This window comes from Mus musculus, chromosome 4 (assembly GCF_000001635.26).
Source record: "Mus musculus strain C57BL/6J chromosome 4, GRCm38.p6 C57BL/6J".
NCBI lineage: Eukaryota > Metazoa > Chordata > Mammalia > Rodentia > Muridae > Mus > Mus musculus.
In genome coordinates this window covers 132,347,163-132,365,340 of record NC_000070.6, presented here as the reverse complement: position 1 = coordinate 132,365,340, position 18,178 = coordinate 132,347,163, and the positions used below count along the sequence as shown (strand labels likewise).

General features: G+C 45.3%; 1 protein-coding gene, 1 long non-coding RNA gene and 2 other non-coding genes across 8 annotated transcripts in view, besides 1 other annotated feature; all 4 read left to right on the top strand.

The window, feature by feature from the left end:
• Phactr4 (phosphatase and actin regulator 4) overlaps positions 1–9,419 on the top strand; it is a 66,525-nt gene extending 57,106 nt beyond the window's left edge. For 3 of the 5 annotated variants that reach the window (XM_006538456.4, XM_006538457.4, XM_011250172.1), the window contains 4 exons: positions 1,549–1,610; positions 3,626–3,763; positions 4,790–4,866; positions 7,057–9,419. In XM_006538456.4, coding sequence (XP_006538519.1) covers positions 1,549–1,610; positions 3,626–3,763; positions 4,790–4,866; positions 7,057–7,072 — 293 coding nt within the window. In that variant the 3' untranslated portion in view covers positions 7,073–9,419. The remainder of the gene's footprint in view (positions 1–1,548; positions 1,611–3,625; positions 3,764–4,789; positions 4,867–7,056) is intronic. The other 2 variants (NM_001161797.1, NM_175306.4) reach the window with 1 other exon arrangement.
• Positions 11,397–11,916: a transcriptional cis regulatory region, noted in NCBI's record as "promoter|chr4:131909305-131909851 (MGSCv37/mm9 assembly coordinates) targeted for CRISPR interference". NCBI's record gives its function as "positively regulates expression of Atpif1, Phactr4, Rcc1 and Snhg3, and negatively regulates expression of Ptpru, in mouse ES cells" and the evidence as "EXISTENCE:mutant phenotype evidence [ECO:0000015][PMID:27783602, PMID:31784727]".
• Snhg3 (small nucleolar RNA host gene 3) lies at positions 11,655–13,408 on the top strand. Its single transcript, NR_003270.2, has 3 exons — positions 11,655–11,744; positions 12,643–12,678; positions 13,098–13,408. It is a non-coding gene; the product is annotated as a small nucleolar RNA host gene 3 (long non-coding RNA).
• Positions 12,362–12,566, top strand: Snora73a (small nucleolar RNA, H/ACA box 73a). Its single transcript, NR_028512.1, has one exon. It is a non-coding gene; the product is annotated as a small nucleolar RNA, H/ACA box 73a (small nucleolar RNA).
• On the top strand, positions 12,815–13,019 carry Snora73b (small nucleolar RNA, H/ACA box 73b). The gene has a single exon (NR_028513.1). It is a non-coding gene; the product is annotated as a small nucleolar RNA, H/ACA box 73b (small nucleolar RNA).
• Positions 13,409–18,178: the final 4,770 nt, after the last annotated feature.

Sequence of the window (18,178 nt, the reverse complement as noted above, 5' to 3'; positions counted from 1 at the left end):
GTCAGGCTGGGCCATGTTCTCTTTGTCCAGGGAACTCGGGTAATGGCTGAACTGATGGACACGACATTGCTGTTCCCAGTAGAGTCTCAGGCTCAGAACAGTCCTGAGCCATGGCTTCCCTTCCACTTTTATTCCTTGACTTTATTTCTGTAGCCACCAAATAGAAGCATGTGTCTAACTTCCTATCCCTGTACATAGTTAACTTCTTGCAATAGTGTTCTGATCTAAGGTTTCACGGAGTTTTGAGTTAAAATCCATGCTCTGTGGTTCCTCCCCTTCTCCTGGGGTCTGGGCCTCTTGACGACAATCCCCCCTCTCAGTCCCATCTCATCTCTGTTCTAGACGAATGCTCTGCAGGCTCATCTGCTGTCTCCATCCCAGTTAAAATCACCAGAAATAGCCCCAGCCGGGCCTTCACACTCTGGGTCTCCCTTATGTCTTCCACCCCAAGCCACATCAGTCCCTTCTCACAGCACGGGCTCTCATCCTTTGCTCTCAGCACACTCCTGGACCTCCGGACATGGCCCCTCTGTGTCCTTGTACCTTGGAAGTACCTACCTCAGTGAGAAACCTGAGCTAAGCCCCTAGGACAAGGACAGCTGTGTCCTGGGACTCCCTGTGCCCTTGTTTCTCAGATGCCAGCTCACTGGCTATGCTGTTTTGTGGACGTGGATGTGGAGGGAGGGATAACAGGGGCTGAGGAGGAAGGAAACCAAAAGGGAAAAGGGGTACTGAGATGAAGGATGGGGTGTCTGTGGTAGAGTAGGAGGTACAGTGAGAATGGAAGTAATAATATTTCATCAGAGAAATGGAAGGGCCTCCTGGAGTGGCTTCTGGGCACACCACTGGATGATTCCATACCCTGTCTGCTCAGTGCTGGACTGAGCTATTCACAGTCTGGACACTGTAGATTTAGAGGCAAGAAGCTTTGTAGACGCACCCTCCACACTGCGCAATATCAATTGACTAGTCTCGGGGTTATTCTGAGAATGTTCTTTTTTTTTTTAAGATTTATTTATTTATTATATGTAAGTACACTGTAGCTGTCCTCAGACACTCCAGAAGAGGGCGTCAGATCTTGTTACAGATGGTTGTGAGCCACCATGTGGTTGCTGGGATTTGAACTCCAGATCTTTGGAAGAGCAGTCGGGTGCTCTTACCCACTGAGCCATCTCACCAGCCCAAGAATGTTCTTTTTAATGAATGTTTTCTTTTTAAACATTATTATGTTTAAGTGTGTGTGTGTGTGTGTGTGTGTGTTTTACTTTTAGTTTTTCGACACAGGGTTTCTCTGTGTAGTCCTCGCCATCCTGGAACTTATTCTAGACCAGGCTGGCCTCAGAGTCACAAAGATGTGCCTGCCTCTGCTTCCTTGTGGTGGGATTAAAGGCGCACGCCACCACCACCAGGGTAGGAAAAGTTCCTGACTAGCCGTTCACAGATGGTTTGTTCTCTCCTTGGCCTCTAAGAAATGTATTATAATTACTAAGATGTTTGCTGTGCAGATTTTCATTTTGAAGTAATATCGTTTGTTTCTGTCTTCTGAAGCTAAAAATGAAGCTGATCGGCAAGCAGAGAAACGGGAAATCAAGCGTCGCCTCACTAGAAAGGTACGGCAGGCGTCCTTGCGTAGGGGTGATCTGCATGATTGACATGCAGGAGTTTCACTTGTGCTCTACATCAGTATGACAGTAAGCATAGACAGGGACAGCCCCAGCGCGTTAGCAGGAATGGCATCTGTTGGCTTGGTTTTAAAATTTGAAAACAAAGGCTCTTACATTTTACACTTAAACCAAAAGTTCTGAACTTCGGAGGTGTCTTATCTGGAGGGTTTGTTTACTTGGGTATTTGTTTGTTTGTTTGTTTGTTTGTTTGTTTTGTGGTATAGGGGATTAAATAAAGGGCATTGTGTATTCTAGAAAGATGTTCTACCAGTGAGCCCTTTAGGCTAAAAATTCTATTGATATGTAGGAGTAATAATAAGAGAATTCGGTAGTTTTCAATTTTGCATTGCAAACTGATTGTTTTCTAATCAAGAAAATAATTGAAGCCGGGCAGTGGTGGCACACGCCTTTAATGGCAGGTGGATCTCTTGAGTTCAAGGCCAACCTGGTTTGCAGAGTGAGTTCCAGGACAGCCAGGGATACATTGTCTTGAAAAACAATCAAAAAATTTAAAAAATGATGGGGCTGGCGAGATGGCTCAGCAGTTAAGAGCACCAACTGCTCTTTTGAAGGTCCTGAGTTCAAATCCCAGCAACCACATGGTGGCTCACAACCATCTGTAATGGGATCTGATGCCCTCTTCTGGTGTGTCTGAAGACAGCTACAGTGTACTTACATATAACAATAAATAAATCTTTTTTTAAAAATTTTAAAAATGATAATAAATTTTTAAAAAAAGTTCCCAGAATAGTGTAATTGTGGATATTTTATGTTTCCCTCTCCAGGAATGGAGGAATTACCCTTGCTGATTAGAGGGTATTGCTAGATCTCCTGCCTTTCATCATTTAAGGTCAAAGCCTTAAATCATAAATTCCTGGGGCTGGAGAGACGGCTCAGTAGTTAGAAACTCTTCCAGAGGGCTGGTGAGATGGCTCAGTGGGTAAGAGCACCCGACTGCTCTTCCGAAGGTCAGGAGTTCAAATCCCAGCAACCACATGGTGGCTCACAACCATCCTTAACAAGATCTGACTCCCTCTTCTGGAGTGTCTGAAGACAGCTACAGTGTACTTACATATAATCAATAAATAAATCTTTAAAAAAAAAAAAAAAAAAAAAAAAAAGAAACTCTTCCAGAGGTCCTGAGTTCAATTCCCAGGAACCACATGGTGGCTCACAACCATCTGTAATGAGATCTGACGTCCTCTTCTGACATGTAGACATACATGCAAATAGAGCACTCATACATACATATCTTTAGGAAAAAAACTCATAATTTCCCACAGAATCCGCTATTTAGGTAGCATTGACCAAGTATCTCCTGGGAACTCCTCAGAGCTATGGAGTGGGACAAGGATGTCAAGAATGCTAAACATGTGCTTTGTGCTAAATTGTACGCTCAGGTAGCATCTACACTGTAACCTGACCCTCTTGGAGCATAAATTAATTTGCAAAACATGGGCATGGTAGTGTTTCTGTACAGTGAAGTGAGTTAAAACTAAAAGCTAAGCCCTTACAATGTTCTCATACATTATCATTTATTTTGTGTGTATGGAGTGTTTCATATATAGCACACGTGTTGAAATCAGAGGACAACGTGTGGACATCAGTTCTCTTTCCACTTAGTGAGTCCTTGGGATTAAAGTAAGCGCAGCCCATCAGACTTGAGAACAAATGCTCTTACCCACAAAGCTACCTTGCCAGCCAAAATGAAACCTGTGATACCCAGAATCCTTGGGGAGTTTTGGGGAGGATGCACTCAGGGTGGTATAGTCACAGTTTCCTAGGTACTCGGGGTGTGGTGCCTCTGGCCTGTCCTGGCCCCGGGCAGTTGAATCAGCAGGAAGATACCGTAAGTTTCTGGCTAGCTGAGCTAGTCCTATCTCACAACAGGCCCCTCAGGTAACTCGGTGTTCAGTGACTAGTAAAGGCAATCTGAATGCATGATTGGCTGTTTCTTGCAGCTCAGTCAAAGGCCAACTGTGGCTGAACTGCTTGCCAGGAAGATTCTGCGGTTTAATGAGTATGTGGAAGTAACTGATGCTCATGACTATGACCGGCGAGCAGACAAACCATGGACCAAACTGACTCCTGCTGACAAGGTAACTCAAATGTCACACACTCTCTTAGAGTTTCCCTGTTCCTTGAGATGGAGATAGAATACTTTTTTTATATATATATAAATTTTTAAGATTTATTTATTATTATATCTAAGTACACTGTAGCTGTCTTCAGATGCACCAGAAGAGGGCGTCAGATCTCATTACAGATGGTTGTGAGCCACCATGTGGTTGCTGGGATTTGAACTTAGGACTTTCAGAAGAGCAGTCGGTGCTCTTAACCACTGAGCCATCTCTCCAGCCCCCAGAATACTTTTTTAAAACACTTATTTTATGTGTGCGAGTGTTTTGCTGGCGTGTATATCAGTACAGAGGCCAGAAGAGGGAAGCCGACCATCTGGACATGAGTTAACAGGCAGTTGTGAGCCATCTTGTGGATGCTGGAAATTGAACCTGGGTCCTCTGGAAGAAGAGCCAGTGCTCTTAACTGCCAGGCCATCTCTCTAGCCTCAATAAGATATATTATTAACAGCCACAATTGGAGGAAATACGGTGTTATATTTGAGTAATTATACTTACTTCACTTCTATACCTGTTTAATATACTGTGAAAACTACAAAGAGTATACATTCTTTTTTTTATTATTATTATTTTTATTTTATGTATGTGAGTACACTGTAGCGGTCTTCAGACATACCAGAAGAGGGCATCAGATCCCATTACAGATGGTTGTGAGCCACCATGTGGTTGCTGGGATTTGAACTCAGGACCTCTGGAAGAACAGTCAGTGCTCTTAACCACTGAGCCGTCTCTCCAGTCCCACATTCTATTTTTTTAATACTTTGATTTAACTTGAGATTTGTAGGTTTGCATGCATGCTATCAGGGAGAATAATGCGTGTTTGGCTCAGAGCTCAGCTGGCTCTCAAGACCTGGCTTTTTCTCCCCTCTTGTCTGCACCTAAGACCTGTGGTTCCTTCTAATGGTAAGCCCATTAGAGATATATGGAGGGTCACACAACTGCCCTTCGGGAGAGAAAAGATGTTCAAATCTTACTTCTGTTCTACAGGCTGCCATAAGGAAAGAATTAAATGAATTTAAGAGCTCGGAGATGGAGGTTCATGTAGACAGCAAACACTTTACACGGTAAGACCCAAAAGATCCAAATACTTGTGGCTAAGTGAAATTTCTGCAACAGACAAGCAACAAAGTTGTTCAGAAGGAAGAGGTCTGCTGATCTATAAAGCCAAGGATGGTAGCATGTATCCATAATCCCAGCTTGGATGGTGGAGGCAGAAGGATCAGGAGTTTAAGGCTAGCCCATCCCTGTACTGAGTTCACGGCTACCCTAGACTCTGAGACTTTGAGTTAAAATCCAAAGACAATAGGGCCAGGGTGATCTGTGGATGAGCTGTTCTGCGAAAGTGTAAGATGACTTTGGATCCCAAGAAGTCATAAATCCAGATGCAGCAGTGAGTGTCTATCATACTGGCACACCACAATGAAGTGGAAGGCAGAGGTGGGGCAATTCTCAAAGGCCCATGAGCCAGCTATAGCCTGGTATACACAGCAGTGAATAAGAGACCCTGATTCCATGCCGAGCACTGGTGGCGCACTCCTCTAATCCCAGCACTTGGGAGGCAGAGGCAGGTGGATTTCTGAGTTTGAGGCCAGCCTGGTCTACAGAGTGAGTTCCAGGACAGCCAGGGCTACGCAGAGAAACCCTGTCTCAAAAAAAAAAAAAAACAAAAACAAAAAAAAAAACAAAAAACCTTGATTCCAACAGGTGGGACACAGAAACTGTTAGCTGACTTCCACATGTGCACTGCTGTATCCGTGGGCCTGCACTCACACATACACACATTAAAAATAGAATAGTAGATAAATACAAAGAGTTGGCAGTGTGGCTTAGCTGGTAGAGTGCTTGCCCAGCATGCACAAAGCCCTGGGTTCCACCCCCAGCCCTCCATACTGTGGGTATGGTGGTGTATGTCCGTTACCCCATCCCTTAGGAAGTAGAGGCAAGAGGGTCAGAAGGTTAAGGTCATTCTCAGCTACACAGCAAGTTCCAGAACATCCTGAAGTAAATCAGACCCCGTCTCAAAGCAACACCACCAACAAAAGGAATGAAAACCAAGAGGCAGTTGTAAATGCCCATTCTGAGTTTTGCCATTTTGTGTAGCTTAGGCTGAGAATTTGCATATAACCAGGGCTAGGCTGAAACTCACAGTTGTCTAACCTCTACCTTCAAGTGCTGAGATAACAAACTTGAGTTACTAAGCCCTAGCTATTTTTGTTATTGTTATTTTTGAGACATGGTCTCACTGTGGAGTTATAGCTGGCCACACATGTACTGGCTGTCTCCTAAGTGCTGGCTTGCAGGCCCCTGCCGCCTTACCCAGCTGCCTGGAACTTCTGATACTCCTACCACCTCTTGAGAGCTGAGACCACAGATGTGAGCCAGCACACCAGAGTGCTCGTATTTCTACCTTGTGATTGATGTTTGTGAGATCTGTGAGACAGTAAGCTGTGTAGACAGCTTAGTTTACTTAACAATTATTTACTTAGTACCGACAACACAGTACTTAAAATTCTAGATCCCTTGGTTGCAACATGGAATCAGGACAGAACTCTTGGTTTCTACAAGCTCTTGTCACAGCAGAAGGGTGACTGGGAAGTAAACTGCAGATACTTATGACCGATGCCCCTGTGGCATGCGGACACGGAGATGCCTGTTGTCGACAGAGCAAGCAGCCCTTTTTCTCTCTCTGACCACTCTATAGCCCAGAGTGCAAATGTGGTACCCATGTCAGCACGAGACAGTAGATCCTTAGGGGAAAATCCATTGTTTTATTTTGTCTTCTTTTGTTTTGTTTTTGTTCTATGAGACCAAAACAAGGGATTTTATTCTTGTTTATTGACTTGGGTTCTAATAAATACTGGTTTTGCTTCTCATCTGTAGAGTAATGGACTCTGACCTGTTCCTCCTCCTTTTTTTTTTTTTTTTTTAATTTTGGTCTCTTGCGATAATATCTCACACTATAGCTCAAGCTAGCCTGGAACTCAAAGCAGTCCTCCTGCCTCAAACTCGGAAGTGCTGGAAGTCCTTCCCCTCCAGCTACAGCATCATAGTGCTAATCCCAGCTAGAGCTGGAGGCTTCCCTCCGTGGCAGAGCGTGTGCAGCGTGTACAGGGCCCTGCCCCAGTCCTCAGCACACGTGAAGTGTGTATAGTTTTGTAATCATCATGAATCCTTTGATTTTTCCCAAACAAATTTCAGGAATAGGAAAGCCGTCTCCATTGTCTGATAACTTCTCCCTTTTTGCCCCCTTCCAGCTACCATCGCCCATGAAGCTGAAGCCTGAGAAAGGAGCTAAAGGACCACAGGAAAAGGAAAAGCATGGCTGGTCTGCTTCTTGTCTCCAGGGCGAGCACAGCACTTCTCACACAGCCAGAGCTGCTCTGGGATCTGGGCAGGGCAGGCAGCGCTTGTACGCGTGTCCTTGTGCTCCCCTTAGAGAAGAATGAGACACCGATGCTTTGAGCCTTTTAACAACACTGCAGTAGACTTGAGGGTGTCTCTCACCAGCCACAGAAGCACAGGGCCTCTTACAGGTTTTGAGTTTTTCTGGCTACGGCACACGCTGCCCTAAGACAACTTGGTGTGCTGAGGCCGTTTGTACCGTGAGCCTTACCTGTCTGTCCTGTCTGAGAGCCGCTCAGGGAGGCTCATTCCAACCCTCAGGTTCTCTTACCAGGAAAAAAAACATTCGGACACACCAGCCCTTCCAGCAAAGGCCCGCTTCCAGAAAAGTGCTTGGACTTCTCTGCATAAGGTCTGACCAGAAGGAAGCCAGTGCAGGCTCCGGCCTGTTCCTCCCTCCATTTGGCACTTGTCATCCTAGGTCCTTTTTGTTTTGAGACAAGATCTTATCCTGTGGCTCAGGCTGGCCTCAAACTCACTGTGTAGCCCAGGCTGGCCTCAAACTTCTGTCTCAGCCTCCCAAGTGCTGAGATTATAAGCATGAGCCTTCATGCTCTCATCCTGATTTCAAAGTGAGCTTAAAGAAATGGGGAAAATCCATTCATTATGTAGTCTGAGCTGTAATCAGAATCCAAATGATCAAATGAGAAAGCCACGTGCATTTTCTATGTACAAACCAAGAAAAAGGCCTTACTGTTAATGCCGGTTTGGCAGAGAACTGACTCACGGGGCAGACTTTATTATACGTTCCCTGTACCAAATGATACTATAAATCACTTTGGCCTGTGGGAGCACTGTGTGGGAGCACTGTGCGCTACAGGTGCCCATGCTCACTCCTTGGTGCTGTTGGCCCTCCTTACTGCACAGCCCCTCTACTGAATTAGCCCCTCCCCCTCCCGACAACGAACACCTCACTTGCCTTCCCATTCCTGTTGCAGCCAGGCCTCCCCACTTGTATTGGGGTGCAGATTTGGTTATGTTTTTCAAAGAACTTTTTTCCTGAAACCCACACAGCCTTACTGTTCCTGCCTGGATTCTACTTACATTGTAAGTGGAAGGGAAATGTAACTGGGTTTGTCGCTTTTCTTTTTGTTTTAGTCTATACCTCAGTATGTAGCCCAGGCTAGCCTTTGACTTGAAGTCTTCCTTACTCAGCCTTCCCAGTCTGCGATCATCGAGGGCAACGGCCACACCCAGCTTCTACTCACCTTAACAGCTAGTGGATTGTGGCTCTTAAAAAGGCTTTGCTTTCTTGTTTGTTTGTTTTTTGCTTTATTCTATTTCCTGTCTGTATTCTTTCAGCAATTTTCTCCTTGTCAGCATCACACTTATTAAAGAGTTAGAATATAGGGCAAACAAAAAAAGCTAAAGTGACCTTAAAACTAGTACTTTCTTCTCTATGAAGGAAAAAGTGCTTTTGTTTGTTTTTTCTCTTCCTGCCATGTAGTTTCTGTCTATGGAACAAAGACTCCTTCCCACTCCGTCCCCATCTCCTCAAACCTTGATATTGCTTGAGTAAAGGAAGAGAAAACAACAGTTCTGTCAAGTCTGTGAGTTGTCTAGATACAAGGTTGCCAGAGCTGCTAACCTTTGCGATTACATCCTGACCAAGGCTCAGTTCTCACAAGCAAGGCCGGTGCTCCGCCCCTGCTCCGCCCCTGCTCCGCCCTGCTCCACCCTGCTCCGCCCCGTTTCTCCTTCTCTGTCCCAGGTTTAGAGAGTACTTTGCATATGCCTGTGCTGTCTGGGGTGTGGTAACCTTTTTTTTAGACAGGGTCTTATGTAGCCTCACTATGTAGCCAAGGATCCCCTGCCTCCACCTCCCGAGTACAGGGCTCACAGATGCACCCACCATACCTGCCGGCCAGCAACGGCTTCTCTCAGCTGTTCTCCCTCACGTGCCAATCCTGAGCTCCCGTCTGCTTGTGTGTGCCATCAAGGGCTCTGACTCTGTTCATCTCATCTGTCTTCTGAAGCAGGATATGTTAGGGCTGCATCTAGGCAGTGGTTTTGTTTTTATGTATATAAAAGTTGATTATGTGTCTTCTTTCTGTAAGTGGAAGCTTACAGTCCTAATGTAAAGGACTTAAAGCCTCGCTGTCGCATGTTAAGATGCTTCCCTACTGTACAGAATCCTGTAAAATACATAATTACGTTGTATATCAGCCTTCCTACCAATCTTAATTATTAAAGTATTTTAGAATATCAAAAAAACTGAATTTGTGTTACTTTTTACTTTTTTAGTGCTGGGCATTGAGCTCAGGCCTCATGCATGTTAGACAGTCACCCTAAGCCATATCCCTCACCTCTGGTCTTTTGTTTTATTCAAGAAGATTAAAACAACTTAAAAGTGACACCCAAAATACTGCTAACGACTTCAAATAAAAAGAAGATAAATGATAATGTTAAATGTAGCCAGAAGTGAAACTATCATGTTTGTTTGTTTCTCTGAACAAACAAAAATCACAGGGCTGGGATATAGCCCAGTAGAGCACTTGCCTGGGATCCCTGTGTTCAGTTCCCAGCATCAAACAAGACAAAGTGTTCCCGGTGGGTGCTTCTGAAGCCAAGAAGGGTCAGAAGTTCAAGGTCATCTTGAATAATATAACAAATTCAAAGCCAGCCAGCATAGCCCAGGGTATATGATATTCATTCCCCGGCCCCTCTCTCTAAATTGCAGAGAGAGGAGTATTGGGAACCCCCTATGTCTGGTAACTCCACTAGGTGCCTCACCTGCCTAACCACTCCCCACCCTGTCTGGAAAATGAGATTGTGTAGGTCAGGGTTGGTTTTTTTTTTTTTGTTTTTTGTTTGTTTGGTTGGTTGGTTTTGGTTTTTCGAGACAGGGTTTCTCTGTATATCCCTGGCTGTCCTAGAACTCACTTTGTAGACCAGGCTGGCTTCGAATTCAGAAATCCGCCTGTCTCTGCCTCCGGAGTGCTGAGATTAAAGGCATGCGCCACCACTCACGGCTGTTTTTTTTTGTTGTTTTGTTTTTTTTTGTTTTTGTTTTTTTGTTTTAAAGGTCAAGACAAATACTATATATATATATATATATATTTTTTTTTTTTTTTGTTTTTGTTTTTGTTTTTGTTTTTTTGAGACAGGGTTTCTCTGTGTAGCCCTGGCTGTCCTGGCACTCACTTTGTAGACCAGGCTGGCTTTGAACTCAGAAATCTGCCTGCCTCTGCCTCGAGAGTGCTGGGATTAAAGGCATGTGCCACCACGCCCAGCTGACAAATGCCATTTTTACATATGTTTGAGAACAAGGAGTTTCAACAGTCCCTTACAAGGATTAACTCAATATGGCCCACAGCTGAATGAACCTCAGGTTGGTGTCACCAGGCTGGTGTCACCAGAGTGGCTGGTACTGCCTGTCCTCTCTGGCAGGCTGCCCAGTTTCTGCCCAGGGCACCTCAGCAGTGACTCATTTGCTGCTTGGCACTTGGCACATTACCCTTCCCTAAGCGTGAAAAGAAACCAGTAGTCAGAACTTTTTGTTGGATGTTTCTCTGATCCCATGTTCCCGTGGTCCAGATTATTAGGTCTCCCCTTGTTCCTGCAGCTTTGGGGTTAAAACATCTCCAGAAGGTTGTTCTGAAGGTTCACACTGCCCACTGTTTTTCGTGGAGAGAGACTGAGGTCTGAAAAACCATGTCAGAAAGGAGAGGGCAGAGCCAACAAGATGGCTCAATGGGAGCTGGGTGTGGTGACGCACGCCTTTGATCCCAGCACTCTGGAGGCAGAGGCAGGCGGGTTTCTGAGTTCGAGGCCAGCCTGGTGTACAAAGAGTTCCAGGACAGCCAGGGCTATACAGAGAAACCCTGACTCAAAAAACAAAACAGAAAAACCTACACCATCACGCCCAGACAGCCATTCTTTCAAATAAATATTTCACAACAACATTCATCAGGCTTAATTTCATGTCTTAAAAATCTGGGAAACAGCATTAGTGTTTTGTTTTTGTTTTTTCGAGACAGGGTTTCTCTGTGTGGCCCTGGATGACCTGGAACTCACTCTGTAGACCAGGCTGGCCTTAAATTCAGAAATCCGCCTGCCTCTGCCTCCTGAGTGCTAGGACTAAAGGCGTGCGCCACCCTCCCGCCTTCAACCAGGAATCTTAACCACTAAGCCACCTCTCAGGCCCCCTCCATGGGAAGTTTTTAATTGTAGCATCTATGTTCTGTATCAACTGTTCCTTCCACAAACAAAGTAGATTCAAACTCTGGAATCTAGAAAATATTTCTCTAGGCTTTTTTTTTTTTTTTCATTTTGCATATACCAGTGTATCCAGGCCGAGAGGACAAACCTCACAAGCTCAACAATTTCACGCTAAGACCGCCAACACCTTAGTAGGGTAAAAGTTCTCGATCCCATCAGCCTTAGCGCATTTCCAATGCTTCTAAGTGAGCGTAACCCTGCGCAGGCGCAGGCATAGTCGACCACGCCTGACTTCCGGGCGTTACTTAAGGTATAAATATGGCTGCGTCGGCGCGGGTCTGTCTCTCTAGGCGTCGCTCTCTTGGTGTGCTTGTTCTTGGTGAGTACAGTGCGCTGCTCTCGGCTGCTGAGGGTTTGCCCGCGCGGTCCCGCACGGGCTCCGCAGACAGGCAGGGTCGCGGCTGGGCGGACCCGGTGTGGGAGGCCGGGCTCACTAGCCGAGCATGGCGTGAGGTCACGCGCCTCCGAGCCCAGTAACCGTTTTCTTTCGGGGATCCCAACGCTCGCAGGATTATTGCCTGGGAGACTGAGTTGGTCTACGCACTTTCCTTTAATGTTCACTTTAAGAGGACAGGGTCTTTGGTTCCTGCCTTGTGATTTGAAGTGTTAGCCGCCTTCCAGCGTTCGGTTTTAACTTAATCATTTCGCCTTGCTTCCCAGTTATACTTTCTCTTCACCTTGTAACGGGATTTCTGCAGTTTTTTGTTCATTAATCTCCCATTTTTCAGAGGACCCTTTTTTAGGTAGATAATTTCTGGATAGTTTGGTTCCGATGGGGGTGTTGTGTTCTGTTTGCTTCAAGATCTGAAAAGGTGGCTGAAGTCTGTAGTCACAGCACTCTGGAGACAGGCGTTTTTGGGGTTTTTCCTCCAGCTGGAGGTCTGGCAAAAGGACCCTGTGGCATTTTGTCAAAAAAAAAGACATTACCATGACTATCCGACGTGGATATCCCGGGAGGTCACTCTCCCCGGGCTCTGTCCTAGTGGCGAGCGGGAGCTTAGGGCATTGCCCGGTGATGTACAGTCCCTTTCCACAACGTTGGAGATAAAGCTGGGCTTTCGAGTCTGCGCCTGCATATTCCTACGACTTCTCAGAGTCCTGTGGACCATGACTGAGGAGACAAACCATGCAGGAAACAGTTTTTTAAGTCATGCAATCTGGGGGTGCGTCCGAGTACTCTAAGGGTTTAACTTACTGATTAAAGTCTTCTCTTGCAGACCCGGTCAATGATTTCAGGTACTTTGTTGATGGAGGTACGTTCACCCTGAGGCTGGCTTAGTGCTTTCTGCTCCATGTGTACGTTATTAGTGATATACACTGTGTGTGTGGGGGGGGGGGGTGTAGTCGCCTGTTGAAGTTGACTAAACGTTTGGGTGCTAACCAGACATTCCAACGTGGATATCCCGGGAGGTCACTCTCCCCGGGCTCTGTCCTAGTGGCGAACGGGAGCTTAGGGCATTGCCCGGTGATGTACAGTCCCTTTCCACAACGTTGGAGATGAAGCTGGGCTTTCGAGTCTGCGCCTGCATATTCCTACGACTTCTCAGAGTCCCGTGGACCATGACTGAGGAGACAAACCATGCAGGAAACAAAAATTTAAATTCCTAAGGCTTTTGGTATGTCAACTTTAGGAACCTGATGTTTGTGTTGTTTTTTTTTTCCCCTCTTCCAGGAAAGAAGAGAATCAGCGGGGGCACCTACTGAATAGTTATTATATACAGCGTGCTAAAATTTTGTCTGTTACAGCCTCGGCCATTAGAAGCTGGGGCAAGCTTTTCTGCCTACTTAACTCTGGTAAATACATTTCTTTTGATAGGTTATGTCTAGATTTGAGAACCTTCACCATGGTTCTCATTTTTTGAGGTCCCAACAGGTTTCCCCCAGACCATATTATATAAACCATATATGTCATTTTTCTGTTCCCACATTCTCTGTAAGATTATTGTCATAAGTTAAAATCTGAATTAAAGCATTTGAATGTCTTTTCCTGTGATTTAATGTGTGTGTGTGAGCAGAAGGCTGCAGGTGGGTCAGGATAAACCCTGAGTGAGTGCTTGGTCCCTCCAAATACTAAGATTGTTCCTTCCTCTGCTCTGGAGTGTGAGATAGGAAACTGGTCGAATGGATGAGTTATGTGGGAAGTTAGTCCCAAGCAGTTCAACATGGATAGGCCTAACAGGGGCCTTATGATATGAGGTAGACTGGTCCCTAGGTCATAATGGAAAATTGATGACTCTGCTGCCTGCCTTGATCATGGAAAAGTTAAGACCCTCAGTGATGGGGCCACTGGGGAGATACCTTGAAGGTAGGCCTTAGAGATGCTGTGTTTCCCTGTTCTTGAAAATGGGTGTGAGAATTGGTGGCCTCTGGGGTTGGGGAGTGTTTGCACTTAGACCAGAAGGGATGTGAAGCAAAATGGAGCTGCAAGACTGGCTAGTGGAGCCCCTAGGTCTACTTTTTTTTAAAAGAATGATTTATTATATGAAAGTACACTGTAGCTGTCTTCAGACATCCCATAAAAGGGCATCAGATACCATTTAGGTTGTGAGCTACTACATGGTTGCTAGGATTTGAACTCAGGACCTTCAGAAGAGCTGCTCTTGCCTGCTGAACCATCTTGCCAGCCCAGACCTCTGATTTTTAAAGTAAAAAGCCATTTCACCTGCCCTTGTTTCTTGTACCTGGTCTTCCAGGTACAGCAGAAATTTCTGCCTGTGTTTCTTCACTTGTGATGAGCTGCCTGCCACTACCATGGCCAAGTGCTTCAGAGTGTTATTTCTTCCCTTGTGCAAGTACCCTTGATTGCCAAAATTTAATGGTTGTTTTGGTGACCTTCAGATGTCCTACCCATGTATACAACATGCTTACAATTCACTGTTTGACACAGGGCTGGGAGTATAGCTTAGTGCTTGCCTAGAGTGCGCGATGCCCTAAATTAGTAGGAAAGATTAGTTCCTAAACTCTAGAGCAGACCTGTCAAATTTAAAGCCTTCTAGGTTTACATGGTGAAATTCTGCAAAAGATAGGGAATCTTAGCAGTCGTAATTGGTACACACCTAACTGGATAGAGTGGGTGGGATGGCTCAGCAGTAAAGAGCACAGAACTATAAATGTCTAGTTCTATAATAAACTATAATAGCCTGTGTAGTCCTGACCTGGAACTCTAGACCAGGCTGGCTTCAAACTCCCATCTGCCTCCTAAGTGCTGGAATTAAAGGTGTGCCACACTACTACCCAGTCATATACAAGGTCTTATAAGAATAATGGGGTTGGGAATGGTTCAATGGTTAGAGCACCTACTACAGTATCCATGTAACATCCTGGCTTCCTGAACGCAGGTATGTATCGGGACAGTATGTACACAAGTATTTAACAAAAATGATTGGTGGGGATCTGAGCTAGCTTAAAAGTTAGGACACTAGTCTGGCATCTGAGAGGCCCTGAGTTCAAGTCCCAATGTTGACATTAAGTTGATAGCTCAACCCTAAACAGAAACAAGGTCCCAAAACCCCTCTAATGACTGACAACTTCTGGGACTCTCCTTTTTGTCTTTCAACACAGGGTTTCTTTGTGTAGCTTTGCTATCCTGGAGTTCCTTCTGTAGACCAGGCTGCTCTAGACCTCAGATTTGCCCCCCTGTGCCTCCCTCATTCAGGGATTAAGGTCCTGCACTGCTAACACTGGGCTGATTTCCCCCATTTTCTCAAGATTTATTATTTTATAAAGGCTTTTTAAATATATAATTTGTGCATCAGTGTTTTGCCTCTATAACTATGAAAGTGTCAGGTCCCCTGGAACTAGAGTTAGATGCTTGTGAGCTGCCATGTGGGTGGTGCAGAAAATTGAACCTGGATCCCCTGGGAGAGTGCTCTCAATGGTTGAGGCATGTCTTCAGCCCCCTACTAACATGTGAATGACTCCTGTGTGTTTGTGTACCATGTGCATGGAATCCCCTAGAAATGGAGTTAGATGGTTAAGAGGCTGCTCTTTCAGAGAACTGGAGTTTGGTTCTCAGCCTCACATCTGTAACTGCCCCAGAAGCTTCAACACCCTATTCTGCAGTCTGCATGCACTGGGCCCTCATGCACAAACCCACACACAGACAGACATAGTTAAAAAGAAATGATTTGAGGGGACTGGAGAGATGGCTCAGTGGTTAAGAGCACTGCCTGCTCTTCCAGAGGTCCCAGCAACCACATGGTGGCTCACAACCATCTGCAATGAGATCTGACGCCCTCTAATGGTGTGTCTGAAGACAACTGCAGTGTACCTTTTTATAATAAGTAAATCTTTGGGCCGGAGTGAGCAGGGTTGACTGGAGCAAGCAGAGCGAGCAGAGGTCCTAAATAAAATTTCCAACAATCACATGAAGGTTCCCAACCATCTATACAGCTACAGTGTACCCATATGCATTAAATAAATAAACAAATCTTAAAAAGAAAGAAAGAAAGAAAGAAAGAAAGAAAGAAAGAAACGGTTTGAGGACTGGAGGGATGGTTCAGCCATTAAGAACACTGCCTGAGTTCAATTCCCACAGTGGTTGTGACTCAGGTTGAAGATCACTGATTTAAGCACGGTCTAATCTGGGAAAGGGTTAGTACATGGGCTTCTAGGAGCAGGCCCTTGCTTAATTGTCTTCACACACACACACAGCTGGGCTTCAAAAAGTCCCTTGAGAAATGGGAATGACCATGGGTGGTTCCTGGGGTGCACTGGATAAGATCATGACAGATAATACCCTATAAGTTTACTGTAAGTATTGAGATACCCAGAAAATGCACATCTGGGAAGGCAGTAGGGTGATACCCAAGTTCATATATGTGCAGACTTTAAGCATCATTCATTGCTTTTAAGTCCCCAACCTCACCCCATAAGATTTATGCATATGAGCACACTGTAGCTGTTCAGACACACCAGAAGAGGGCATCGGATCTCATTACAGATGGTTGTGAGCCGCCATGTGGTTACTGGGAATTGAACTCTGACCCTCTAGAAGAGCAGTCAGAGCTTTTAACTGCTGAGCCATCTCTCCAGCCCTGTTTTAAGTCTTTGTTTGTTTGTTTGTTTGTTTTTCAAGACAGGGTTTCTCTGTATAGCCCTGGCTGCCCTGGAACTCACTTTGTAGACCAGGCTGGCCTCGAACTCAGAAATCTGCCTGCCTCTGCCTCCGGAGTGCTGGGATTAAAGGCATGTGCCACCACGCCTGGCCCTGTTTTAAGTCTTACTTGGTCATATCTCTAAGACAACCTTCACACCAAATGTTTACTGGAATTCTTAGCTGGCAAGGGACTCCAGCAGGCTCTGGAATGAAGGGCTTCATCCTTTTAGTGTTTCCTGTCCTACTCCTGACGTAGTGTTACGGGTACATGGTAGCACACAACCATCTATAATGGAATCTGATAACCTCTTCTGACATGTAGACATACCTGCAGATAAAGCATTCATACATAAAATATATAAGTGGATTTTAAAAGTCAGTGAGAGCCGGGCATGGTGTCGCACGCCTTTAATCCCAGCACTCAGGAAGCAGAGGCAGGCAGATTTCTGAGCTCAAGGCCAGCCTGGTCTACAAAGTGAGTTCCAGGACAGCCAGGGCTACACAGAGAAACCCTGTCTGGAAAAACCAAAAACAAAATGAGATTGAGGGACAGAGGCTTGGTGCAGTCCTAGCACTGGGAAGCTGAAGCAATTAGGATTTGGAGTTTGAAGATAGCCCGAGGCTTTACCAAAACAATAAAAAAAAATCATTTATAAGGCAAGATCAGTGATGGGCCTTTTTCTATAATTACATTAAGCCATGTGAATGAATACCATCTTGGAGAAAGACCTCAGTTTCCAGGGTGAAGCTTGGAGAAACTTCACAGTTTACCATCCAGGAGAGGAGGCCAGGATGGAAGCAGAAGTCAACCTGAAAAGGTAAGACGACATCAGGGGGTCGCTTTGGAGCTGGCACTGCACAGCAGGGGAAATGCAGCTGACAAGCAGTTGTCCAAAGGAGGTGGCTCTGTTGGTAACGGTGTCTGCTGCCAAGCCTGAAGGCTTGACTCTGCTCTCTGGAACCCACAAAGTGGGAAGACAAAACTTGGTCCTGAGAGTTGCCCTCTGACCTCCACAAGCAGGAACAGACACAATGGTAGGTGACAGCTGTGTATGGTGAATGACCCCTCCCCCAGCTGGCAGCCCTTTTCAGGTGCCAATTTTGCTCTTTAGTAACTGGGCGTGATGGAAGATCTTTTTAGTCCCATCTCTAAGGAGCTAGAGACAGGAGGGGCTCCCAGTGAGACCCTCTCTCATAAAGATAAAGAAAACTGTTTAAAATGCTAAAAATGTCAGTTTAGGACAACTTGGAGTCAGAAGTGATTGCAAAACACAGAAAATACTCTGTACAGATCACTGCTCTCAGGAAAGCCATACCCAATTAAATGTTTTTTTTTTTTTTTCTCCTCAGGGACACTTTAAATCTTATAGGGCTGCTTGTGTAAGGATTTTAGTGAGAGTTTTTTGGTTTTTCTTTTTCTTTTTTCTTTTTTTTTTTTTTTTTTTTTTTTTTTTTTTTTTTTTGGTTTTTCGAGACAGGGTTTCTCTGTATAGCCCTGGCTGTCCTGGAACTCACTTTGTACTTTGTAGACCAGGCTGGCCTCAAACTCAGAAATCTGCCTGCCTCTGCCTCCCGAGTGCTGGGATCAAAGGCGTGCGCCACCACGTCCAGCAAAGATTTATTTATTATTATACATAAGTACACTGTAGCTGTCT